This window comes from Lissotriton helveticus, chromosome 9, assembly GCF_964261635.1.
Source record: "Lissotriton helveticus chromosome 9, aLisHel1.1, whole genome shotgun sequence".
Taxonomy (NCBI): Eukaryota; Metazoa; Chordata; class Amphibia; order Caudata; family Salamandridae; genus Lissotriton; species Lissotriton helveticus.
Genome location: NC_136070.1, coordinates 255,680,474 through 255,707,196, shown reverse-complemented (window position 1 = coordinate 255,707,196; position 26,723 = coordinate 255,680,474). Strand labels below are relative to the sequence as shown.

Below are 26,723 nucleotides of genomic sequence, written 5' to 3'. Positions count from 1 at the left end.
ACCTCGCCTTCAGGAAACAGCTTTTCGAGCAGTAACGAACCCCCCCCCCACAGCGCATTGAAACCCCACTGGGTGAGTAGCGCGCTATACAAATGTGGATTGATTGATTGATTGATTGATTGATGCGTGTAAATTTAGAGACTGAGGATCTGGGTGAACCACCTGTCCGTTGTTCCTCGAGAGCATTGTGGATGTTGGAAGAAGACTGATTGGCTGGTCCTGGGGCAGCAAAAGAAGCTCCTGAAACCAGTACTGACGTGGCCATTGGGGTGCAATCAGGATGATACGGCAGCTTTCCGATTTCATCTGGCGTAACACTCTCGGGATTAGATGTATTGGGGGAGAAAAGCGTAGGCACAAATCCCTGACCATCTCATGGACAGGGCATTCCCTCTTGACCCCTTATGCGGATATCTGCTGGCGTAATATCGGCATTTCTTGTTGTGTTTCGTTGCAAACAAGCCCAACATCGGTTTGCCCAAAGTTGAGAATATCCTGCTCACTTGAGTGTGTTCTAGTTCCCACTCGTGACAGTCTGATAGGGACCTGCTGAGTGTGTCCACCAGGAGGGTGTTGAGGCCTCTGACATGCTCCGCCCTGAGCGTTATGTTTTGTAGCGTCAACCATTCCCATAACTCTTGAGCCTCTCTTGACAGAGTTGCAGATCTGGTCCCTCCTTGCTTGTTTACATAAAACATGCTGGTGGTATTGTCTGTCCGAACCAGCACTGACGAGCCCGCAATCCTTGGCAGGAACGCTTGCAGGGATAGAAAAAATGCTTGCAATTCTAGATTGTTGATGTGTTGTTGTTTGTACTGTTGAGACCATTTGCCTTGTATCTGCAAATCTTGGAGATGACCACCCCATCCTTCCATGGAGGCATCTGTGGTCAGAACAAAATCCGGAACCTCTTGCAGGAACGTCAGTCCTTTTTCCAAGTTGATTCTTTGTGTCCACCAGCAGAGAGTGTTTACCATGTGCGGTGTGACCTTGATGATGTCATTGAAGGAACCTACAGCTTGTTGCCACTGAAGGTGCAGTTCTTCTGGTAGAGGTCTCATTTTGAGTCTTGCCAAAGGGACGAGGTTTATGGCCGAAGAGCACATCCCCAGGAGTAAGGCGAACATGCGGACCGAAAAGAACTTTCTTTTTGAGATTCGAAGTGCTAGCTTCTGAAGACGAAGTGGTCTTTCTTGTGATAAGAATGCTTTGCACTGGACCGTGTCCAGACAAGCCCCAAGAAAAGGAAGAATTTGCATCGGACTTAACTGGGATTTGCTTTTGTTCACAGTCAGCCCTAGAGACTTTCAGAGATGTCGGCACGTTGCAATGGAAGTCCTGACCGATTGCTCTGAAGGACCTTTGATTAGTCAATCGTCCAAGTACGGGAATACTTGGATTCCCCAGGATCGCAGTGCTGCCGCCACAGGAGCTAGGCTTTTCGTGAAGATCCTTGGGGCAGATTTCAGCTCAAACTGGAGCACTTTGAACTGATAGTGGGCGCCACCCACAGTGAAGCGGAGATACTTGCGATGTTTGGGATGGATTGGGATGTGATGTGAAAGTTGGCGTCTTCCATGTCCAGAGAAGCCAGAAAATCTCCCTCGTTTGGGCAAACTAAGATCTCAGAGTGTGACCATGCGAAATCCTTGTTTTTTGAGGAATCTGTTCAGGTTGCGAAGATCCAAGATCGGTCGCCATTGTCCTGATTTCTTTTTGATTAAGAAAAAACGAGAATAGAAACCTGTCAGTCTCTGATGTACTGGGTCCTCCTCAATGTCGTTCTTGAGGAGCATTAAGCAAGCTTCTTTGAACAATAAGTGAAGACGAGGGGGAGGGGTTCCCCTGGGCGGAGCGGTAGGCGGCTTGGTGACAAATTTTAGGGTATGACCGTTTTCCACTAGGTCCAGAACCCATTGAACAGAGGTGATTTCTCACCATCTGTCCACAAATGTTGAAATCTTTGCACCCACAAGAAGGGGAAAAGGTGTGAATGGCACCCTGCAGAGCTCACTGCTTCCTGTAAGAGTCTCACCCTCGATTCTGGGATCGCTTTCGACCTCCCTGGTGAGAGAAAACAGCCATATTGGATTGGCAATATGATGACTGATAGTTCTGCCTATATTGGGGCTGGTACTGCCTGTTCTGCTGATGGTAACCTCCTCTAGAGGAATAACCACGCCCTTAGCGCCTCTGAATGTTCCACGTTTATATTGTAGGGAACCCAAAGATCTTGCCGTGTCCGTATCGGTCTTGATTGCTTGTAGGCCCTCATCGATATGTTTGCCAAACACCGATTCTCCATCGTAAGCCATGTCCAAGATCTTCGTCTGGACTTCAGGTCTGAAGGTGGTGGCTTTAAGCCAATCTTGGCGCCTAAGAACTGCAGCTCCAGCTAGCTGTCTAAAGTTCGTATTTACAATGTCCAGTGCGCAGTCTATTGTTTCTGATGCAGCACGCTCACCGTCCAACAAGAACTTCCGTACTATCTGGCTTTATGGAATTTTAAGAAAACTGAATAAAGAAATAAATTTGAAGTGAAGTTATCGTTTGCTGTCTCTTTGGGAAAACAAATCTAATACTTTGTGATTACTAAGAACTGCTATTATAAAACATTTGTGTGTGACTCGTAATGAGGAATTGAATTTTGAAGGGTGCAGACCAAAAATCAGGTGTGTGTTAAGGGAGTAGAGTTTCTCTATTTCCTGCTTAGAATTGTATAGGGATTACATTCCTGGTTCTAGCACCTGCTGTATGGACTTAATTGTAGTACTCTAATAGTGGTGCAAGCATCTTTGCCTTAATCACTAGATTGTTGCTGTTGTAAGATCTTCCGTGCTTCCTGCCTTCTGTCTTCAGGAATGAGGTCAATCAATCCAGCCATATCTGACCACATTTTTTTTCCCAATGAGGTCTAATCGACGCCCCTCCTTATCCGGTGGTGTAGTGATCGGTGTTGCCGGATTCTTGGACCTTTGCTGGGCTGCCTGGGAGATGACCGAATCTGGTCTAGAATGACCAATGAGACAAGATGGGCTATTCGCTGGAGCCCAATATTTCTTATCTATCCGTGGAAGCACAGCAGGCACGGATGCAGGGTTCTTCGTGATCTTGATGGCTTCATTCCATATGTAATCAATTATGGGTATGGCTCTGGTGAACTTTCTAGATTCTACCTAAAGTCATGTAGGAAACATTCTGTGGTTTCCACGGTAACAGGAAGTTGAAATCTGACAGCAGCCCTCTGCATAAGATTGTGGAAACCCCCAATATCTTCTGGAGGCGAATCTGATGGCTGGGGGATCGGTGGCGAAGGCATAGGAATAATATATGAATACCATGGATCTACATGAGGTTTCTCTTGTAATTCTCCTTCTTCAGCCTCCTCTTCAGAGGATGTATCTGTATCTTGAGGAGGGTGCGAATGTTGACATTCCTCAGAAGGTTCTGTAGTCGGAGGCATTGGTATTGGAGCCTCAGGTACAGGCAGAGGATCTGGAACTGCCCCAGGAGGAGGCAGTGGGGTGACCTGCTGTGGTGGAAAGCATGGTCTATCATCTGCGAGCACGGCTTGTAAATCCTGGATCAGATTAGGAGGCAGATGCTGGTGTCGGACTGATGAACTTGCCTATGGTACACCTTATGGTGTGGAACCACAATGTCCTCCTCGTAATAATGCTCACTGTAATCATCTTCCTCCTCCTCTTCCTCTTGACACTTTATATGGAGCTCGGAAGGATGATGAGCTATTCCAAATGGCCCTTCATCCTCTTCTTGCGCATAGGTTTCTAAAAGATGCGCCGGAGTAAGAGGTGAAATTGTACACTATTCATGTCTTTGATATGTCTTCAGTTGTAAACTCCTAGCTGGAACAGGAGTTGAGTAAGTTGGAGCTGCAACTAAAGCCTTAGCTGTAGCCGGTAAGAACATTGTAGACGGAATCATCATCGACGGAATAGTCGTCGATGGGGTCGACGTCGATGGTATGCTGGTCGACAGACTAGAGCTTTTCGTCGACGGGACAGTTGTCGGTGAGGCAGTCGTCGACTGCGTAGAAGGTACCTGTTTCCTCATCGACGGGACATCTCTCGTCGACGATGCAGGCTTCGTCAACGGAGCTTTCGTCGACGTATGCTTCGATGAAGACTTCGTCGATGGAGTTATCGTCGACGAGTCATCGACGACAGTCTTCTTAGAAGTCACAGCAATCCTCGTTGACAGAATAGATGTGATGGACGAAGTGTAGATAGTCTCAGTCGACGAAGGAGCAGAAGAGGTGATAGAAACTGTTGACGAGCCAGAGATTTTGAAAGGCTTTTACTCAATGTTTTTGAAGATTGTTTGTGAGAGTCCTTGAGAGCAGAAGTCTTTGGAGACTTTGAAGGCCCAGAAGACATAGGAGGAGACTTCTGAGAAGCTCCAGAAGTAGAGTGGGAGGATTTTAGATGTTTTCTCCCCTCACTAGAAGAACTATCCTGAGATCTGGCTCTCTTGCTGGACGTTGAGGCTCTGTCATCCTCTTCAGATGAGGAGGATTTAAGCCACAACAGGACTCTTGCCTCCCTATCCCTAAGAGTCTTAGAAGGGAAGGTGCGGCATATTTTACAATCTTTTGCCTCATGCTTAGTGTAGAGGCAGTAGTTACAGTCCCTATGTTGATCATCAACATGGACTTTTTTCTTCTTGCAGGTTCTGCAGGGCTTGAACAAGGCCTTATCAGACATCTTGAAGAAAAAACTGAGCTGGCACTCAGGAAGACTCCCTTCCACACAAAGAGCGGTGAAAATCTGAGGAGAACTGGCTCTGCACAGAGTGTTCTAGAGGGTGCGGATAGGTGATTGGTTGTACCAAACATTTGGTGCTTTTAGCATAATGAGATAGATAGGCTGCTAAGATATGGGCCTCAGGTCTTTTCCCTTAGGGCCTTCTACTGTAAATTACCTTTGGCACTGCTATTTTATATACAGTGGGACTCCCGCCTCAGGGACGGGGAATGATTCAGGCATGTGAATCTATGAAAGATACCCCAATACTGGATAAGTCTGCAGCTAGGATCAAACTCAATTCACATCATCCAGTACCTCAAAGAGCTCCACTGGCTCCCAAACCCCAAATGAGCACTCTTCAAACTCTTCTCACACACACACACACACACACAGAGCTGTATACAATATTAGCCCCAAGTATTTCAAAAACCACAAACTTCCACAAACCTACCAGAGACCTCTGCTCAGTCTGACTGTAAAACACCCCCTGTATATGCAGAACCAGATCTGGAAGTAGTGCCTTCTCCTACTTCACTTCTAAAGCCTGAAATGACCTTCCAAATCTGCCACAAAAAGAGCATAATAAACATACTCTTGGAATAATTTTCTGCAACTTCTGCAGATTTGGTGCATTTCTTGATAAGGGTTTGTGTCTCAACCAGACAGACATGAGAGGCCAATTTATAAGGAGGTTGGGCAGTGCCAAAGGGTAGTTCTTCACATGCATATAAAGCTGTTTGTGCACAGAGATAGAGCGCTTTAACACTTGCATTCTGTAGTAGTGACACTCATCAAACCAAATCTGCATACTTGAACCTTTATTCAGGAAGCTGCATTTAGTCTAGTGAGACCTGTTTGCGTCAGTTGAACTGGAACTAAGGATCAACCTGTTGGATTCAGAGGTTGAGCAATATCACATGGGGAACCAAGATTAAGTCTCACAAGAGACTAGGACATACTGTAGCCAATATTGATTTTTCCATACATTTCACAAGTCTTAGACTCTATGGAAAATATTTATTTGGCAGGCATAGGTTACAAGCTTTGTGTAAGTCCCTTCGTCCCAGCTTGTGGTGACTCTTGAGAGAATCTAAAGGAAATGTCATCCAGCGTTTTGTTACCAGGTGTGATGAAGAAACCTTGGGATGACAGCTGGCCATCAGCTAAATGTATTATGTCCCCTCTCCCCAACCCCATCCTTTGGTAAAAAGTCAGTTAGAAAAAACCTCTGTGGGTCTTCAACTCTGCTTTTTCCGCATACCAGTGTTGTGAATGAATATCTCATTCAGGAGCAGAGACCAATTTTTTTTCTTTTTTGCAGACATTTATCACTATCCATTTTCAGTGCTTTTGACATTAGCTGACCCAATACTCTTGTAGGTGCTTAGGAACCCAACACCACAAAATAGCATCTCAAACTGGCAAATGCGTACTGGGGAAACTGAGCTTACACTACTCCTATGGAAGACGAAGATTACACTCGGACACAAAAAAAAACCAAGGACTTTTCCTGACCCAACCACTAGTCTCTCACAGAGCATGTACCTCTACAAGAGATTTGCGCTTTAAAACACTCATTTAATAGCGTTCTGATGTGTTTTGCTGTCAAGGTCACTACTTGTCTGAAATTTTTTTTTAAACGTCAATGATGTTACCTCAAGCAATTAAGGTGAAAAAATAAATAAAGACGTACATTCTTAAAGACACATCGCAAAATCTACAATTGTTGAAAATAATCGGCACAGGCTACACAAAAAAATTCCCTATTTGGAAAAAGTTTACCTGCAAATGCGGGTTGATCAAATGCAGGGCGTTCAGGTTTTCGGTCATATCCCGATCTTTGAAAGCCATCGCGTCGCGACGATGAAGGTTCTTTGATCTCTCTATAAGGTGCCGCTCTAGAGGATGGGGTCGCCCTGAAACAGTAGAAAGGAGTAAGGCCTTAAACCAATTTCAGCATTTTTTCTCTTCAAAATTTAACGTTTCACCGCACCATGAACCTATGCACATACCTCTCCGCCCAACTTCAAAAAAGCTTTCTGCCATGTTAGATAACTCAGGTGTTGTAAAATAAGTAGCCCAAGTCACTTACCAGAATAAGGAAAACAAACCAATAAGTACCAGCAAAATTGATTGCATTTTGAGTATTAAAACCTGCTGTGCACTCGCCTAATGTTGGATTTAGAAAAATTGCAACTTCCTTTTCTTCACTTGTACGAGGTGTGCCTATTACTTAAGTTTGAAATTAATACACAGGGACCAACTCTTTCAGAATGGGTAAAACAAAAACTTCATATATCAGTTCTTTCTTTCCCCCTGGTGTGCTGAGCGATATGTGAATCTGCTGTACAACAAGCTGAAAACTAATAAAGTTAAGTGATGTTTTCTAACAGTCCTCTTCCAATGCAGTGGCTGGCAAAAAGCTAGGGCAGATTAGCTAAAATCTTTAATAACTATCTTACCAACACGTCGCTCCTTTGCAACCTCTATATTCATACAATAGTGTACTGTGAATGTGTGGAAGTATGACCATGTTGCTGCCCAACAAATGTAAGTTAATAGCCTGCTTCCAAAATAAGTAATTGAGCTCATTTTCTTGAAAGAGAACGATGCATGTTGCATACACTGAAGAATGTTTTGTTCTTTAAATACTTAAAAACTAAAGGTCTCTCAAAGGACTGATTGGTACGCAATGGAGATACTTAAATGAGTGTTTTAAAAACGACATCTTTATGTACTTTAAACTAAGATTCTTCACGGATAATGCATTTAACTCGCAGACTATAAAATGTTATAGATACAATACCACCTCCCATATCAACTTGTGCAGTAGGCATGACTAAGTGTTTGAAAGAATCCCCATAAATAGACTAAGAACGATATTTAAGTCCCGATTGAGCCCTGTCAATTGTCCTTGTAGGATTATTCTTTTACGACCATCAACAAAAGGTATAATAGGTATCCTACAATGCGGTCTGATTTGCAAACAACTTCCAACTGTTGGCAAATTACATCTTTAAGACTCATAAGCCAAGGCTGACATTTCTTAGAGAAGCATTAGATCACGAACAAGGTGACAGGAGAGTATCACAGTGCAGCAAAGCATTTTGCGAAACATTTCCCCTTTGTTGCATTACATGCTCTAGTAGTTAACTATCCAACTCCTTAAACAATGTCCATACAATTTAGGAAGTTGCAAATGACTAAATTCTAAGATGATAGCTGCCAAAGTATGATATTCAATGACTAGATTCAAGGGTTTTTCTTCATGCTGCCCTAACAAGCCTGTCCAATTCAGTAACAACCATAAAAGAACCATTTTTACAAGTACACCAAAACAAAGTGGTTCTGAGCACTAATCCTAAATTTCTACCTAAAGTAGTTTCTGCCTTCCAAATCAACTGTTCTCCAGAACGCTTGGTGGGAAAAACAGAGGGTCTTGAAATTGATTCTCTCTCTGACCAGAAGCCAGTGAAGACTTCTGAGGCCGGATTTAACTGAGAGACGACAGGGAAGCTGCAGCAGATTACGTGCTGCACAGTTTTGTATTATCTGGAGCTTTCGTAGGGTGTTTTCAGGGGCTCCTAAGTAGAGGGCATTACCAGAATCCAGGCGGGACTGAATTAGGCCTTGGACTACAATCCCAAAGGGCTACAGGGGGAGAATCTTCCGAATGAGCCTGAAAATCCCAAAGCAGGTAGGTGAAAGTTTGGTTGCCTGACAATTGAAGCTGTGTTATTTGTCCAGCCAGATACCGAGGCTTTTTATTGTGTCCTTAGGTGTAGGAGTGGGGCCAAGGCAGACAGGCCAGAATGAATTGATCGAGGAGGCAGGGGAGCTGCCGAGGAGCAACAGCTCTGACTTGTCTCCATTCAGTTTCAGGCAAGAGGAGGTCATCCAGCTGTTGACTTCTTCTAAGCAACCCCTTAGGTTAGCCTGTGCATTATGAGAATCGAGCTGGTTGAGAGATACCACTAGCTGAGTGTCGTCGGTGTGAGAAGTTAGCCTGGTATATGATGCTCACTAGTTCTAGTGATCACCTTGTACCATGCCAAGCAACCCCTATGATGATTGGTTGCAAGTCAACCTTATAGACCAGCTATCCTAGTAGCGTGGACAAAGCAGTCTTAGGCTAAACTCTGCAAAGGCATGTGAAGCAAGCTGTTTTACCATACACAATCCCCTTGAATACCAAATGAAAGGACACCACACAGGTATATATTGAAAATATATATATATTTATTTACTACAAATATCCCCTATACTCTTTATGAGCACAGAAGCAAATGCGTTAAAACAAAACACAGTTTAAATACACAAAGGTTGCACAATATGGATGAGCCCTAGGGGCCACTTAAACCATATACTAAAATAGTGGTATAAGAACCACCAATGGGAAAGGAAAGAGGCCTAGGGCCTGGGGAATCGCTGGAGCTATTCGGGACTAGCAGTGATGAAGTCGGGAAAGGCCCGCGGGACTCATGTGCAGTGCTTAAAGTGCACGCATGCACCAATGTTAAGTCAATGGTGCGTAAAAGTTACAAAGTTGGTGTTTAAGGAACCTTCCGATGAACCTAGAGGGATGAAACTTTAGAGCTAGGCACTAGAGGTGTGTACCAGTGTATGAACACCGGCGTTGCCGAGTTACCTCACCCACAGGAAGCGGGTGCACAGGTGCCAAGTCGTGCCGGGTTTCGTCACGCAGGTCGATGGTGCCTGGAGATGAAGATGCTGCAGGCGGGTCATCGAGGAGAGTTCCGGTGGATCCAAGGATGGATCTGAAGATGTGAAGACCTGAAAGCAGAGGGGACAATGTTCAAAGTCACTAGCCAGTGACTACCATGGAACCGGGATGGAACCAGGCGATGTCGGGTGCAAACAGGTGAAGAGGTGCAGCTTGTCTCCGCAGCCACGTGGACACGAAGAGGTCAAGGACGTCCAAGAGTCGATCACGAGCAGTCCCACGAAGGCTCTAGCTGATGGCGGTGTCGGCAACTTGATCGGAGCAAACAGGCCTTGGCTAATGCAAGCCACGCAGGAAGTGGAAAAAGCTTATCACTCGGACCAGCAAGGTCAGAGCGGGTGCTCCTTTTCAGGGGAGCAAGGGCCAGTATGGAGCAACCAGACCAGTGGTGTAGTTTGTAGATTTCGTCGCCAAGATGGCCGCTAGCCACGTGGCAAGTGGCCGGGATGGCGCGTCGAGTGGCAAAGTGAAAAAGGACCCCACGCAGATCGTGGAGATGCCGGGGGGCTGATCTTCGGTGCAAATGCTGCTCGGTGGTGGGGCTTCTCAAACCCCAAAGCACAGCGTCGAGGGTGCCTCGGGTGCTGCGCAGTCAGCTTCTCGGGGGTCTTTCGAGATGGCCGGTCCCACGTCTCTTGGTACCTCCACGGGTCTCTTCTTTGCAGGGACTGTGGATCAGGCTCTGAGATGTCTGGGAGTCTGGGTCTCGTCGGGCTCTGGCTCCGGCAGGAGGCGGCGGCAAAGCAGACGTCGAGTTGCTGGTTGGTGCCTGTATTCACAGGGTGGTCACTCCTTGGCCACAAGGGAGATTCTCTTCAGTCTTCTGTGCAGCAGAATGTCGAAGTCCAGTTTTCTTCTTAGTTTCAAGTCGAGTTCAGGATGATCTGAAGTCTTGGGACACAGCTCCTACTCTTATTCCAAATCTAGGGGCCGGATTACCTGCTAGGTCCCTCCTCTAGGTGGGACCAGGAAGGGGGGTGGTTACACCCCCTTTCCTTTGTCCAGCTTCGCGCCAAGACTGGGGCTGGAGAGCCCCAGCACCGGTTTGAACTGGCATATGCACAGGGACACCTTGTGTGCCCCAGGCATGTCTGATTCTATTCAGCCCTGTCCTACCCAATACACAAAATCCTGTCTGGGGTAGTGCTAGCACCTCCCAAGGCAGGAAACCCTTTGTCCAAGCCTCCCTCGCTGGAAGGACTCCCAGCAGCAGGAGGTCAGACTTATGTCTGTGGTGGCAGCATCCATTTTGTGATGCTGAGGCTCATGTTTAACTTTACCCGGGTTTCAGGTTATGTACATGTCGTGTCCCCCTAGAAGGGTGGAATGCTACCCCCGTCGCCAGAACTGGCGAGGGGGTAGTATTCCAATTCGTATTACACCTTACTCGACATGTTTTGATGAAGCCAAACCAAAGATAGCATTTAACCGCAAGGTTCATAATGCACTTAAGAGTGTATGGTATGGCAGTATCATGGAACAGCTAAAGGACTTGGTTCCGAAAGCTGCAGACAGGCTCAGCTCATGCCAGAGCACCATCTCGCATATTTCCAAGCACTCTGCCTCCAGGATTGAAGAGGCCTTCCATAGGAGTGGCTGATAGGAACATATGTATCCATTTTGGGTTAGATATAGGCATACTATACCTAAGTAAGGGGTGATTACACCGACTTACCCCAGCTGAGTGATCAGCCAGTTGTGTCAAATATGGAGGCCAGGCCAGGGGTGGCACAATACGTGCTGCAGCCCCTGGTAGGCCTTGGAAGCACCTATGCCCTGGGTACCTGGGGTACACTGTTACAGGGGCCAATAAGGTGAACCAGTTCCAATTTCGTAATGCACCTAATGTGCATTGGCATTAATTTAGAGAGAGAACAGCAGGCTGTGGGTCTGATTAGCAGGCCCACAGCCACATTAAGTCATAAACCAGTGAAGCAAAAAGCAAAAATTTGGGGTGACCATAGGATAGCAGACCCTACTCTCCTACAGTCGGCATATGTTATGATCTTTATCCCGAACGGACGAACTATCTCAGCTAGTGGGCTCATATACACATTAAATAGTGTCGGGTTCAAAGAAGAGCCCTGCGGCACCCCACAGCCCAGGGGCTTGCTGGCGGAGATGGTGTCACCCTCGAAGACTTGAAATGACCGGTTGCCCAGAAAGGATTGAAGGCAAGCAATAGCTGTCCCTGAAACTCCGAGACTGAGGAGTCGATGTAATAGTATTCTGTGGTTCACCGTGTCAAAGGCGGCTCTTAGATCGAGGAGGATGACTGCCACCGATCCTCCCCGATCCAAGATCCCCCTTGCTTCTTCTGTCACAGCAACCAAAGCGGTCTCCATCCCATGCTTGGGGCGGAAACCCGTCTGAGATGGATCGAGTAGGTGGTTAGTCTCGAGAAACTCAGTCAAGATCTTATTGACAAGTTTCTCCAAGATTTTACTCACCCAGGGAAGCAGAGAGATGGGGCAATAGTTTTTTTTTTTTTTTTTTTTGTAAGACCTGTATTGCACATTATACACATACACAGCGGTGTGCCTACAACCCACTGTTAGGGCCGGCCGCAATCAGTGTACCAGCCAAGGATGTTGAACTCAGAGATAGTCATCATTAGCGGAATTACACAGCATGGATAGACATAGCACATGATGACGCATCAAGACATCCACTTGCAATGTTCAACAAACACCAAAAGTCTGTGGCCGTATCGCCCTTATGGTATCTCGGTCTCATTTTACAGTTTTTTCTTTTGAACCAAACTCAAGCAACATCAATCCCCAACTCCCACCCATACAATCCCGGTCCTGGTCCTGGTGAGCATTCCAAATCTTGTAGGTATAACATCAAAGAGTCTCACAACCCCCACGTTGCAAGGAGGTTAATAAACAGGGTATGTAGACATTGATAATTACTCTCATCTTGGTACATAAGGTAGCGGGTAAACAAATGGCTTCCGGACCTCACCCGTCTCTCATGGTCCATGTGGACCCCGTATGTAGGGCCGAGGTCTACTCATGGTAAGCACGACCTACAACATCCTTTTTCACAGGTAGCACTCATGCAGGTTCACCTCTTCCGTCCGATAATCCGGCATTCACACTACTGTCGCTATCAGTGTCACCCAAGGAAAGCATATATTGCGTGTATGGAGCCCAGATATCCTGCGGTCGTGCAGTCGCTGGTAGCCCCTCATAGTAACAATTCAGCTGATCTCTGCAATAAGCCATGTCAGTCAGCCACAATTGCACATCTGGCGCTCTCCTCCCCCCCACCCCATAGCCACTCTTCGCTTAGCTAATTGGAGTGCCAGTACAACAAAACGTCTCGACTTAGCCGATACACCGGAGGCTATTCCCAGTAGGCATAGGCGCACATCTAACGCAACATCGGTCGATGTCATGACAGTGAGCGCCGTCGTCACCGCCCTCCAGAAGTCATACACACGCGAACATCTCCAGGCCAGGTGCACAAAGTCAGCGTCATCCTCACCACATCGTACACATTGAGCAGTCGTTCGAAGGCCATACCGCACCAACTGTACCGGTGTATAGTACCACTGATGCACATACTTATAATGAAGAAGGCAAAAAAATTGCCGTTAACCACGTATCCCCCAGTCATAGTACAACATTCAGTACATTCATCATCACTCAGTGGTTCTGGAAGGCTCCTGTCCCATCGAGCCCTGGCTAGTACCGCGCCACCCCCCTCATCTTCCTGCGCCGCCCGATACAGTTTAGAAAGCAACTTAGCCCTGTCCGTAGTGGTGTAAAGCAATTGTAAGGTCCCGAGCGTCAATGGTTCCTCCGGGCATGTAAGATATAGAGCATAAACAGCAGCCCGAAGCCTAACGTATGTAAAGGTAGACATAGCCACGTTAGATGAGCGGGCTGTCATAGCCTGTAACGAGAGAAACGTGGCCCCAGGAAAGAGGTCCCCCATATTTTGTAGCCCAGCTTCCCACAGAACCTGCAGCCCTCCAATCTCGCCCGACACCGAAATTTCTGAGTGATAGAGAAGCGGCATAGCAGGCGCATATAATGGCAACCTGGCTGCCCGTCTGCCTAGTTCCCTCCAGGCGGTCGCCGTGGATTTCACCGTGTCAATCTCTCCCTTATCAAACACCGAATGGTCATTAACTATCATGGCCCTCAGGGGACGCGGCTGAACAGCGCTGGCCTCGAGCGCCACATGCGGGTATACGGAGGGGCACACATCCAGTATGTCGTGAAATGCGCCTGTGCACATAGATAATATAGCTTCATGTCTGGTACAGCGAAGCCCCCCAGCTCGTATGGTTTGGTCAATACCTCCCACGTTACACGCGGCTTCTTACCAGCCCAGGTGAGCGTAATTAGTAGGGAGCGCAGCCTTGCAAAGAAGTGTGATTTCAGTGGGACAGGTATGTTGACAAATAGATAGAGGAATTTCGGTAGGACCACCATTTTAATCAAAGATATCCGATCTGCTAGAGTCAGAGGAAGACGAGTCCATCGCGTCACCTGATCCTCCAGCTTAGAGATGGCTACTCCATAATTAGCCCTTACAATTTCTTGGCAGTCCCTGTGCACCCAGACGCCCAGATATCTAACCGACTCCGTCGCCCATTCCAACGGGAATTCCAAGGGTGTCTGATGGGTGGCGTTCGTGAGGGGCAGCACAACAGATTTATCCCAGTTGATGGTCAGACCGGAGTGGCGACCAAACCTGATGAACTCTCTCAGTATGTTTTCTAGGTGCACTGCCGGTTCTCGCATATACAGGACCATGTCATCAGCATACATGGATACTGCTAAAGACCTAAGAGGGAACTTCAACGCCGCTTCCGCATACCTCTGCCGTAATATACAGGCCAGCGGCTCCATCACAATAGCAAAAAGCAAGGGCGAGAGAGGGCATCCCTGCCTTGTTCCTCTCTGAATCGGAAATGGGGAAGAGACATGACCATTGACCCTCACTCTCGCTATGGGTTCTGTATATAGGAGAGTCACTAGCGACGTAAAAAAAATAGGGCACCCCCATTCGATGCAGGACGGCCATCATATATTTCCATGCCACTGAATCGAAGGCCTTGGCAGCGTCCAGCATGACCGCCACCGCAGCCAGTTCCGGTTTAAGCAGGTGTAACACAGCAAATAGTGCCCTCAGATTGTGAGTAGTGGACCGAAGAGGAACAAATCCCGACTGATCCGGCAGTACCATGACCGGGAGGAGTAAGCGCAATCTTGTGGCTAATATCTTGGCTATTATTTTCACATCAGTATTCATGAGGGAGAGAGGGCGATACGAATCGCATTTATTCAGGGGCTTTCCTGGTTTTGGCAACGCTACTAGGAGTGCCTCTCTCATTGTCGTTGGCAGCCGGCCGCAGTCAAATGCCTCCTCTAGAACCATCGCCAAGTGTGGTATCAACAAATCTGCATATTCTTTATAGAATTCAGAGGGCAGACCGTCCGTGCCAGCCGCCTTGCCATTCGGGAGAGCAGCTATTGCCTCTCTGAACTCCTCCTCAGTGACACGATGCATAAGGAATTCCTGCTGTCCCCTGGACAACCACACCAAAGCGATGTCCTCAAAATACCTATTTATGTCCTCCTCATCTGCCGTGTCCCTGTGCTCATATAGTTGTGAGTAGTGTTTCGTGAAGCAGGCTAGAATACTATCCGTGCTAGTCACTACATCCCCACCATCTTCAATCTCCTGCACAGTGCAGTGGTGCGCCCAAGGTTCCCTCACCCGGTCCGCTAGCCCCTTTCCCGGCCTACCCCCTTCACCATAATATCTAGCTGTAGCGTGTTTAGACAAAAATTTCACCTCCTGCTCCGCCAGCTCATTATATTCTGTGACTTTCGATCTAATGTCAGCCAAATGTTTCCTCCGAATATTCCTCCAGCCGGCGTTCCAGGACAAGCAATTCGTTTTCCAGTCTGGACATGGAACCCCTAATTGACGTTAGCACCCCTGATCTGAGACCAATACACGCTCCTCTCACAGTCACCTTAAAGGCCTCCCACACTGTGCCGATAGTATCAACCGACCCCACATTATTCGCGAAAAATTCCTCAATGATCTCACGCAGTCGTTCACGCAGTACCTGATCAGACAATACACCAGGGGAGAGACGCCAAGTAAAAGGAGCTTTTGAAAAACAACAATGGTCCCAAACAAAAGCAATAAAAAAGAATAAAATATAGACAGAGTCAATCTATATTTTCAGGACAGACATGTCCAGCCGGACAGGGGTCTTCCAGAGATTTTACTCAGGATTTATGTATTGAAGTCACATAGAAAATACCTTCCAACAATCAACCAAAGTGGACAACAAGCCTGTGTCCAGTACTAACAGAGCGAGTACAAGTGGTGATGTAGACAGCAGAGAAGGGCTTTGTAAGGCAAAACAGCGTTACTCTATAAACAGTACAATTGTACAGAGTATAACATACATGCACTAGACATTTCAGTAGTAATCACAATTCAGTTCAAGTGCATAAAAGGTCGACGGCGTTTCGGACCCCTATAAAGTATCAGGGACCATCATCAGGACAAATACAATGAAAAGCCTTAGATTAATTAAGCCTCTAAATGCCTAAAAGGGGGGAGAGAAAGAAGATATTCAAAACATATACATGGACAAAAAAATCAGTAACTTGGTGACATAAGTGCGACCAGTGAGCAACGAGGTACCGGTCAGTTGAGTCACGTGGACTATAGTGCTGGTGATGTGCACTGATAACTGTGATCCGGATGATGGAGACTTGATAATGAGAGTGAGAGTGTCGTCGAGATGCCGCAGTGATTGGCCTGACAACGAGTAAAAGTGATTACGAGCAAGACGCGTGGGCGTGAAGAATCGTGAGAGAGATACCGGCGCATGTGGTTTTCATATTAGCAGTCAAGATTGAAGGGACTAGTAACGATGGGTGAAGGCGATTTCCAGATGCGTAAGGCGTGTAAACGTGAGGAGGCGTGGAGGGGCAACCGGCGCGGATTGTGTTAAGGGTAGCAACCAGGCTTACCGAGTAGCCTCATTAGAAAGAGGCTGGCTCCTTAGGCGGCGATATACACGCGAGAGCCCTGCAAGGGTAAAAAGGGGTCAGAACCAAGACAGGCGCAGTGCTAAAAGTGAAGAGCCGCGGAGGCTCTGTCTCGGAGCACAACCACTCACCAGAATCGGGTCGCGGGGGCCGCGGACAATGTGGATTCCGTCGGCTGGCCAGGATACCTATTAAAGAGGGGGACGCATCAGTACTATGCAAAAAATTAGCCACGATGCCGAAGGGAGGATGGAGGGATTCACTTACCGGATTAGTCGGCTTGAATGATTTCCTGGCGTCCACCACGCAAGGTATCCAGTGTCTAATATACTTACACCGGATTGGTCCAAGGATTAGGCATAAAAATAGAAGACGGACACACATGGGTGCCATCTTAGGATAGTGAAAGGACTAGGCATAAAAATAAAAGACGGACACACATGGGTGCCATCTTAGGGCAGTGGTAGTGAAGAGGGCAGTGATACGAGGTGAAAACATGCTTAAGGAACCAGGTGCGTTTAAGAGAAGGTTCGTGTTGTGAAGGGAATAATACAACAGACATACATTTAATGCATTTTAACAGTAGAATGACACCAGCATCCAGTACATAATGATTACTTCCGAGAGGCACACAATTATTGTTGTACAGGCACAATCATGAATTGAAGTATTAAAACCCGGTCTGACCACAGACCAGAAGTATCAGATAAGGGCAGTCCATTCATCTTGGACGTTGAGCCCCGAGTTCAGACTATCAGTCTTTAAAATCCATTTCAGTTCCTCTCTGTTCAAGAGGCGTGTCAGATCACCGCCCCTGGGTGAGATGATGATTTGTGTAATAACAGTCCAGTGGATGTCATTCTCGGAGTGTCCTTTCTCCACAAAATGTTCCACCAAAGGAGCGTTGGGTGTTTTACACCTGATGCGGCTTCGGTGTTGGGAAATCCTCAGTTTGACCTTCTGCTTGGTTTGGCCCACGTATATCAGGTTGCATGGGCAGAAGATGGCATACACAACATTCTGACTGTTACAATTGGTAAATGTTTTCCGGGCATTTCTTGCATTGTTAAACACAAATTCTTTGCCATCAATTGAAAACTCACATACAACGCAAGCCCCGCATCGGGCATGCCCAAGAAGTGGAGGTAATTGCCAATGGTCATTAAGGGTTACATTTCTACTGGATGGTAACGCAGCCCTAACCAATTGGTCCTTGAGATTTTTGTTTTTCTTAAAGGCAAACAAAGGAGTGTCCCAATTCAATACACCTGAGTTTAAAATGTGCCAGTTCTTTTTGACACATTGTCTCACCCTACTGGAGACCGGGGAATATGTTGTTACACAAACCAATTTCTCAGTGGTCTTTTTGGGTTTTGGTTCCAGGAGGGTTTCCCGTGGGCAGTACCAAGCTCTATTCATAGAATTCTTGATGAGGCGCCTGGGGTATCCTCTAAACCGCAGTTTACTCGATAGTATGTTAGCTTCACAGAAATAGTCTTCCTTTTTGTAACAATTTCTTCTCAGTCTCAGGAACTGAGAGTATGGCAGACTGTCCCTCAGAGCCCTGGGGTGACAGCTGTCATATCGTAGCAGTGTGTTTCTCTCCGTAGGTTTACGGAAGAGGGAGGTGTACAAGGTGCCCTCATGATGTTGAATATTCAAGTCAAGGAAAGAAATGCTGCTTTGGTTGTGAGCAATTGTGAAGGTGAGACCATTGCAATTATGGTTCAGCCAGTGTAGGAGCCCATCTAGTTCAGGGATAGTGCCCGCCCAGATCAAAAAAATTTCGTCTATGTATCTCTTCCAATTTTTTAAACCTTGATGAAAGGGATTCGTGGGACACAGGATGGTATTGGTCTCTAGCCAGTCCATGTAAAGAATCGCCAGCGTGGGAGCAAAGACAGCTCCCATAGATGTCCCACGTACTTGTTGGTAGTACTGTGAGTCATACATAAAGAAGTTTTGAGTGAGGCAGATTTCTAAGAGTTGGATGATAAATATCGTCGGAACTCTATGGGGGCTGGGTCGGGTGTTGAGAATGCTCTCCATCACCAACAAGGAGTCCCTCTGTGGTATATTGGTGTACAGAGACTCGACGTCTAGTGTACATAGAGTCTCAGTGTTGGGGTCAAAAGCATGGTTTTCTATGATATTTATCATATGCATACTATCCCTAATATAACACTGGGTTGTTGATACAAAGTCTCTTAGGAAATAGTTGACAGAGGCCCAGTGGTTCAAGAACAGAACCACAGCCCGAGACGATGGGTCTACCGGGGGGATTATCCAATCTTTTGTGGATCTTCGGTAAGGTGTATATCACCGGTATTCTGGGGTTGGAGGTGTTGAGAAAATTAAATTCATGTTGGCTGATAATGCCCTTTGACATCGCATCAGTCGTCAACTGCCTGATGAGAGTCTGTAGTTCTTTGGTAGGATTGCAGGGTAACCTGCAATAATGATAAGTATTGGAAACCTGACGCAATAGTTCATCTTTATAGTTCCCAATGTCTTGTAGGACAATCCCACCACCCTTATCAGCAGGTTTGACTACGAGCTGGTTGTTATTCTTCAGGGTTGAGATGGCATTCTTTTCTTCAATAGTAATATTAAAAGGTATGAATAGATGGGATTTCTCTAACTCAGATCTCTTTTAGGATAACCTTCTCAAATGTAACAATCTCTCTCGGTATCATGCTGGCTGCCGGAGAGAAGGTCGAAGGTGGTCTAAAAGGTGTGACAGTGGTTTTAGGCTCAGAGGGATTGAGTTCGAAATAGGAACGTAGTCTTAACTTACGAAAAAAGATCATCAATTCAGATTGTAGGTCCAAGAAATTGGGGTATTTAGCAGGGACAAAAGATAGTCCTCTTTGGAGGAGTGACGACTCACATTCAGTGAGTACGTGGTTTGAAATATTAAAGATGGGTATCAGGTTGTGGACACAGTTAGGAGTTACCATTGGTAAAACTTGTGTCTCGTCTGGCGTTCCCCAGGGGGATTCTGCCATCTCTGTTGTTGTTTCACTTTGCCTCTCTTTTGGGGTTCTGGGTTGCCTCTGGATAAAAAATGAGAGGGGTTGCGTTGATTACCACTCGTTCCTTCACCTGTATCCGAATTGTCAGATGAATCAGCTGACGAGTCTGTAAATCCAACCACTGTGTTCCTTTTATTGAAACGACCCCAAGGTCTAGGGGTCTGCTGGTGTGGATTAAAGTTGCGGTTAAGATAGAAATCCTTTTGCAAATAGTAAAAGGAGCTGGCGCGTGCGTCGGCAACTGCAGCACCAGTCGAACAGGCGCATGATCCGAGATAGTGCGAGGCAGATGTTCCACACTCAACACCCATCCACTCACATCACGAGTTGCCAGCCAATAATCCAATCTCGACCACGTATCATGCGCCGACGTGTAACACGTTCCCTCTCTTCTGCCCGGATGCCTCAATCTCCAGACATCCAGCAACTGCAGCCCATGCATACCCTCACACACCGCATCCGCAGCCTTCTTCCTCACGCAGGGCCTATCCTGTTTTTTGTCCAATTCAACATCCAACGTGACATTCAAATCTCCTCCGCAGAGGACAGCCGACGGGGGAAGTATATAAATTTTGTTCCACAGAGCAGCATAGAATTCAGGGTCATCGACATTCGGTCCGTACACATTAAGAAGGGTGACCAGTGTACCGCACAATTTACCCTGCACAATGATATACCTACCATCCTGGTCAATCTCCTCGTGGAGTATTTCAAATGGCAAATTTTTTTTAATCAAGATCATCACCCCACATGCATAAGAGGAATAGGCCGTAGCTAGTCGAACTCCCGCCCACTGCTTACCCACAGTTTCAGCTGCCCTACCCCGAAGGTGCGTTTCCTGAAGAAAGACCACTTGAGCACCATGCCTATTCAGGAACGCAAGCATCTGTCTAGTCTTTTGCGGCCGATTAAGTCCCCTCACATTCCAAGTAATACAGGTAAGTTTACCCCCCCTCTCCATACTGCCAAACCTTCAAGCAACCCAGCAGCCAGTAGACATCACCCCGCCCCCACTCGACAACCCAGAAACCATTACCCCGCAACCCAGAAAGTACATGAGTATCTTCACAAGTAAATCCGTACAAATACCAATAATACTCCACCCATCTTGCAGTCATGTCAAATCCCCAACCATTGACCAGGAAATACAGCAACCTCACGTCGAACTCCAAAAACCCCCCCTCCATCCCACCACCCACTTCAGCATTCCCAACCTGCCAAAGCCATCCCTTTCCCCCCCCCCCCTTACAACCCTCAACAATGCAAACAACTGTATGTGGGGATCTCCCATATTCGGGGGCGCAGCGGCACACAGCTCCCGCCAGAGATCTAACAAGAGTGCAGACCATTCTCCATAACCAACAACCCCGACCCCAGCACCCCTTCTGCATAATCACAGTGAAAACAATTATCAGCCAAATATCAATTCAATGCCACAGGGCTTCTATGAATGCACACATGGTACAATAGAGGCGCCAACTTATATGGACAGTGTCACAAGCAGATAGCACAGTGTGTGTGTACGTCCCATTCCGAACACAGCCATCGAGCCAAGCCCCGACATTTTCCTAAGGACGCATATTCTATACACTGAGCAAAAGTTGATATCATGGGCCAGTGTGCATGCCCCACGTCAGCATGTACGGGGATGGCATTTGCCAGAACAGATAACACGGCTCTTCAGGAATGGGCAGTGTCTACGGACAGAATAGCAGATAAAGAGTGCCAGTGCAGATCTACATGGTTGGGCCCCTCCCACGGTGGATTGTAGGTAATAAGTTAGGCAACCTCTTCCTGCTGACCCTCCTCTCCGTCCAGAAGTCCATTCGGCTCTCTGTTACGTTTTTTCTGTTTTTTGGCGTAGTCCATGGCCGCCTTAGGGGAGGAAAAAATCTTATTGTCGGACGGAGGCCCTATCCGAAGGCGAGCAGGATACAACATGGCGTACTGGATGTCTTCAGCGCGCAATAGCTGTTTCACTGTGGCAAACTCTTTACGTGCCGTTTGCACCGCCATAGTAAAGTCAGGATAAAACTCAAGTTTGTTACCTTGATACTCAATAGATCCCTTCTCCCTTGCAAGGCGTAAAATAGTATCCCTATCTCTATAGTTCAGGATCCGGGCCACAATGGGACGCGGTTTTGCCCCCGGCGCTGGTCGTTTCGCCAGTGAGCGATGGGCGCCCTCTACTATGAAGACTCGAGACAACTGATCCGCTCCAAAAATGTCTATCAGCATACGTTCCATGTAATCCTCCATCCGGCCAACATTGGTGGATTCTGCCAGGCCCGTGACGCGGATATTGTTCCTTCTGGACCTCCCTTCTAACTCCTCATTCTTCGCCTGTATAACAGCCAAGACCCTCTCCATATTGAAAACCTTAGTCGATACTGTGGCGAGGCCGTCCTCCGTGGCAGATACTCTCTGCTCCACCTCTCCCATCCGTTCGTTTTGGCGGTCAAATTGAGTCGCCATGTGGTCAAGGCGGTGATTTACAGATTCCATGGTGCCTTCGATGGACTGTAGGGTCTTTTGCATAGACACCAATGTCGCCTCTAAAGTCGGGGTGCACCCAGCTGCCCCCCCTTGTTCAGTATCAGGCGGTTCCTGAGCAGACATGAGCACCGTCTTCTTGGCCTCAAACGTGATCTTCGGCTGGTTTCTTTCCGTCCTGCCCATGGTGGCGACCAGTGCAGCGCCCTTGCCGAGGGTCCGGAATCACAGAGGCGATATAGCAGGGAAGGTGTCCCGGGAAGTCTTGAATTACACACCAGGCGCCCCAAGCCAGGGAGTATGTTCGTGATTCTTCAGCAGTCCCCAGCCCGGGACAGTTATTACAATGGCGCCTGGTGAAAAGAAAAGCGCGCCAAAAAGTCTATGCCCAGCCGCCAAGCTTATGCGGAGTAGAGCAAACTTTCAGCCCCCCCCGCTAAACCGGGGATCTCTGCTCCGCCACCCCGTCGCTGTGGAGGCCCCCCTCCCCGTGCCCCCGCCGGCCACAGCTCGCGCGGCCCTGCGCCGCCTCCGCAGCCCCGGGCTCGCGTAGCACCTCGCCCCACTCACCACAACCAGTAGGGCCGGGTCGATCGGCCAAGTTCCAGGCGCCTCCCGGCGGTGTCCACACCAGCGTCGCTATCACCAGCGCCGGATGCCTCTCTATCCAGATACTCCTCGTAGGCGGCAGAGTAGTCCCCCAGTCCGGTTCACAGCAGGGCAGTCACAGAGCGAGGGCCGATGTTCCTCAGGCGCGATCCCCGTGCAGGGCGGTCCGGCCCCGGGGAAGGTCTCAGCAGCTGTCGGCCAGGCAAAAAGCACCTCAGCAGACCCCCAGAGTCAGAGGGCGGTGCGCAGCACGTTTATGGGGTGCAGCACTCGGGTTGTGGAGGATAAATGGACGAATATTGGATGGTCTCGGCGGATCCTCACTTACGTGCGGCCATCTTGCTCGGCGCCCTCTAGCGCCCCCGAGATGGGGCAATAGTTACTGGGGTTGTTAGGGTCCAGATTTCTTGATAAGTGCTCTGACCATTGCCTGTTTCCAAGGAGTTGGAACGATTCCTGTGGAGAGGGAAGCATTGAGCACATCTAAAATGATAGGGAGGATACTATTAGTGGCAAGCACCAAGGTACGTGGGGGTGCTGGGTCACAGGGGGAGCCGGACTTTACTTGTTGCATAATGAGGTAGAGCGTCTCTGAATCCAGAGGTGGGAAGTTCTCCAGAGTGTTTGGAGAATGCCGCTCGTGTTCCGGTAGGCACATAAGTGTTCAGTCGGGATCAGAGTCGGTGGGGGAAAAGGAGGTGTAAATCTTTTGAATTTTTTGAAAAAAGAATTCCGCCAGGTCGTTCAAATGGCTTTGTGCGTTATGAGTGGGAGAAGAGTTGTGAGGGAGCTTAGTAAGGGTTTTAACAATCTGATATATTTCTTTTGACTTGGAAGAGGCTGCACTGATTTTTTCCGTGTAGAAGGAGGATTGTGTGGTTTTGATCTCGTTTTTATAAGACCTTATCGCTTCCCTATAAATGATTTTGTTTGAGGGGGAGTAGTCTAATCGCCACTTCCTTTCCAGTTTTTTGCACTGGCGTTTCCTTTCCAGAAGTTCGGGGGAGTACCAAGGTGCAGTTTTTAAATGTCGTTTGGATTTGGTACAGCGTATAGGAAGTGTGGAGTCCAGGGAGTTTGAGATCCAGTTGTTATAGCTTTCGTTGGCTACGGTGGGGTCCTGAATTTTCGGGGGTCTGGAGGTCTCTAGAGCTGTTATCCAGTCCTCCAGAGGCAGTTTTGACCAGTTGCGCGATTTTCGTGTGGTTGTGTTTGAAAGAGGGGGGATATGGGTGTTCCAGATGATCGGGATCAGGAAATGATCGGTCCAATGGAGCGGGGAAGGGGAGCCCACCGTGAGGTTTGTGCAGTTACTAAAGACGGGGTCAAGAAGATTACCTTTGGAATGGGTGGGAGAGAGAACAAGTTGTTTTAATTGTAGGGCGGAAAGACTGGCTGTCAATTCTGATGCGGGATGATCTAAGTTATCGTCAAAATGAATGTTGAGGTCCCCCAGTAGAGTGTAATTGGCTGCACTGGTGGCTAAGTCAGCAACGATGTAAGGTAAAACATTGTGGAATTGTTTTAAGGTTCGGGGTGGGCGATAAATTAGTGTCCCGGAGAAGCTGCTGTTAGGGGAGAAGTCAATAGAGAATAACAGACGTTCGCAATCTGGAATTGGGTCAGAGGAGCAGCGGCAGGTATAATGGTCTTTACAAATAATTGCCAAGCCACCCCCCTTCCCTTGCGAGCGGTCCTTCCGCAGAATCTGGTACCCTTGAGAGAGGGCTTGCACCAGGTCTGAGAAAGAGGGCATCTGGGCAGAGCTCTTCCAGGAGTATGAAGATTTCGATATGGGGGTAGTGATCTACAATTCACAAGGTACATTTTTATTTCCGACCCTATTTTTTGGGAGTGAATTGAGCTAAGCCAGAGATTGCACTGGGGGCAAGTGGTGGGTAGGTCCAGTGGTTGGCAGGAAAGGATGCGGGGGGTCTGTGTGGTTGTTCGTATTTTATGGAGAGCTATAGCTCCTGATCGAGTTGGAAAAATGTGCAGGGGTTTTGGCGCCTGGCCCCTGTCGGGCGCGACAGCGGCGCTACCGCTGCGCGCGACCACTGCGCGGTCGCTGACACATTGGCTCAAATAACGGCGATCGAGTAAGCCTGGCTCCGCCCTCCCGATTGGAGGTGTGTGGTGATTGGCCTGCCTGCTTCCTGGAACACCCTCCACACAAACGGCACACAGCCGCGGTGGAACGGGGCGAGGGAAGCGAGGCAGTGCAGGAGGTGCAGTGGGGGTAGGTGCAATTTAAAAAAAGTCCCTAGTCTTTTTTAAAAACAATTTCTGGGCAGCAGCAGGCTGTGGTGGTGTTAGCAGCCTTACCAGAGGTAGCGTTGTCGCTCAATGTTTCTCAGGTCTCAAATACCGGCGATCGAGTGAGCCTGGCTCCGCCCTCCCGATTGGAGGTGTGTGGTGAGTGGCCTGCCTGCTTCTGTGAACGCCCTCCACACAAACGGCACACAGCCGCGGTGGAACGGGCGAGGGAAGCGAGGGAAGGGAGGCAGTGCAGGAGGTACAGTGGGGGTAAGTGCAAGTTTTAAAAAAGTCCCTAGTCTTTTTTTAAAACAATTTCTGGGCAGCGGCAGGCTGTGGTGGTGTTAGCAGCCTTACCAGAGGTAGCGTTCTTTACCAATTCCCCCTAGAGCGCATTCCACTCGCAAACTGGGGGCGTCTATGGCTTTCTTAGGAAATATTCACATAGCTGACACCTGTAAAGCTGCAACATGGTCTACACCACACACAATCACAAAACACTATTGTGTAGATGTGTTAGCCAGACAATAAGCTAATGAAGGCCAGGCAGTTTTACGTACACCATTTCAAACGACTGCAACAGCTACAGGTTAGCCACCGCTTTGAGAGATTACTGCTGTATAGTCTATGCACAGCATGTGACCTACAGCTCACATGCGTTGAAAGGGAAATGCTCCTTACCCAGTATGCATCTGTTCTTGGCATGTAGAGCTGTAGATTCACATGTGCCCACTCACTTCCCCGGTTACTTGTACCTGTTTCAGTACTATCTTACGTAGATACTTCCACATGGACATCTCTATTCTACTCTTACTAACTCCATTCTCACCCTTTGCAGGAAAACAATCTTGACAATGGAGTCGATGCCCATGTGCACTATCACCGAAAGGAGGAGCCACCTACCTTGTGACTGGAAAAGACTTCTTTGAACAAAAACAAAGTGCAAACGTCTGGGCCCAACACTAGATGGCAGACTTATACACAGCATGTGAATCTACAGCTCTACATGCCTAGAACAGATGCACACTGAGTAAGTACTAGGTAAGTAGCATTTTCCTTTCCTCCATAGGATAATATTGACTGTTTTTCTACGAAAAGGTTCTACGTGTTGAGTTGGAAAACCTAAGACATACTTTTAAAATTGTACTAAATTAAAAAAGCGCTTTTACTCACCTGTTTACAGGAAATGCCCCAGTGCAGTATAAAGGTATACTGCACTCTGTAAGAAAAGTAATCTGCAAAGTAATTTACTGGTCATTTTACTAAAAAGCCTCTATAAAGTATGCAATACTGTAATCCAACCAGAATGCTTATACAATTGCAATCCAAATTGTGTTAAACTGCATTACTACTGCAAAGTATTTATTTTTTACCTGTGCCAGGCTTGTTTGGTTCTAGAAATTAAAAATAACTAAAAGAAGATTTTCATACAAAAACAATTGGTCTGAAGTTTAGTCTTTGAGTGTGGGAATTCATCTGCTGACTGCGTGTGTACAACAAATGCATAAAACTGTCCTCTGATACTGTCTTACTGCTCGACCATACTACCACAAATAGAGAGTGAGGTACTATCTACTTTATCTCTGCGTACCTTTTGGGTTCCACTGGACTCTGTGCACATTATACCTCACTTTGGTGGTATAGTATATACAGAGCCAGCTTCCTACAACTGTTTTCTCCCCATGGTCCTGCCATAGGGGAGAGTGTCTTTTGCCATGGTTTTCTGGCAGGCAGCGGAATGTTATTGTTGAGTTTCTTTAGCCTGTCCAGGTACCTACTGAAC

At 47.6% G+C, this 26,723-nt stretch overlaps 1 protein-coding gene across 6 annotated transcripts in view; it reads right to left on the bottom strand.

The window, feature by feature from the left end:
* Positions 1-26,723, bottom strand: part of YLPM1 (YLP motif containing 1) — a 1,323,976-nt gene that overhangs the window by 859,652 nt on the left and 437,601 nt on the right. For all 6 annotated transcript variants that reach the window (XR_013600905.1, XR_013600906.1, XR_013600907.1 and 3 more), the window contains exon 9: positions 6,549-6,682. Coding sequence is in view for 3 of the 6 variants with exons in the window: in XM_078659897.1 (XP_078516023.1) it covers positions 6,549-6,682 (134 nt within the window). In the remaining 3 variants the exon portion in view is untranslated. The remainder of the gene's footprint in view (positions 1-6,548; positions 6,683-26,723) is intronic.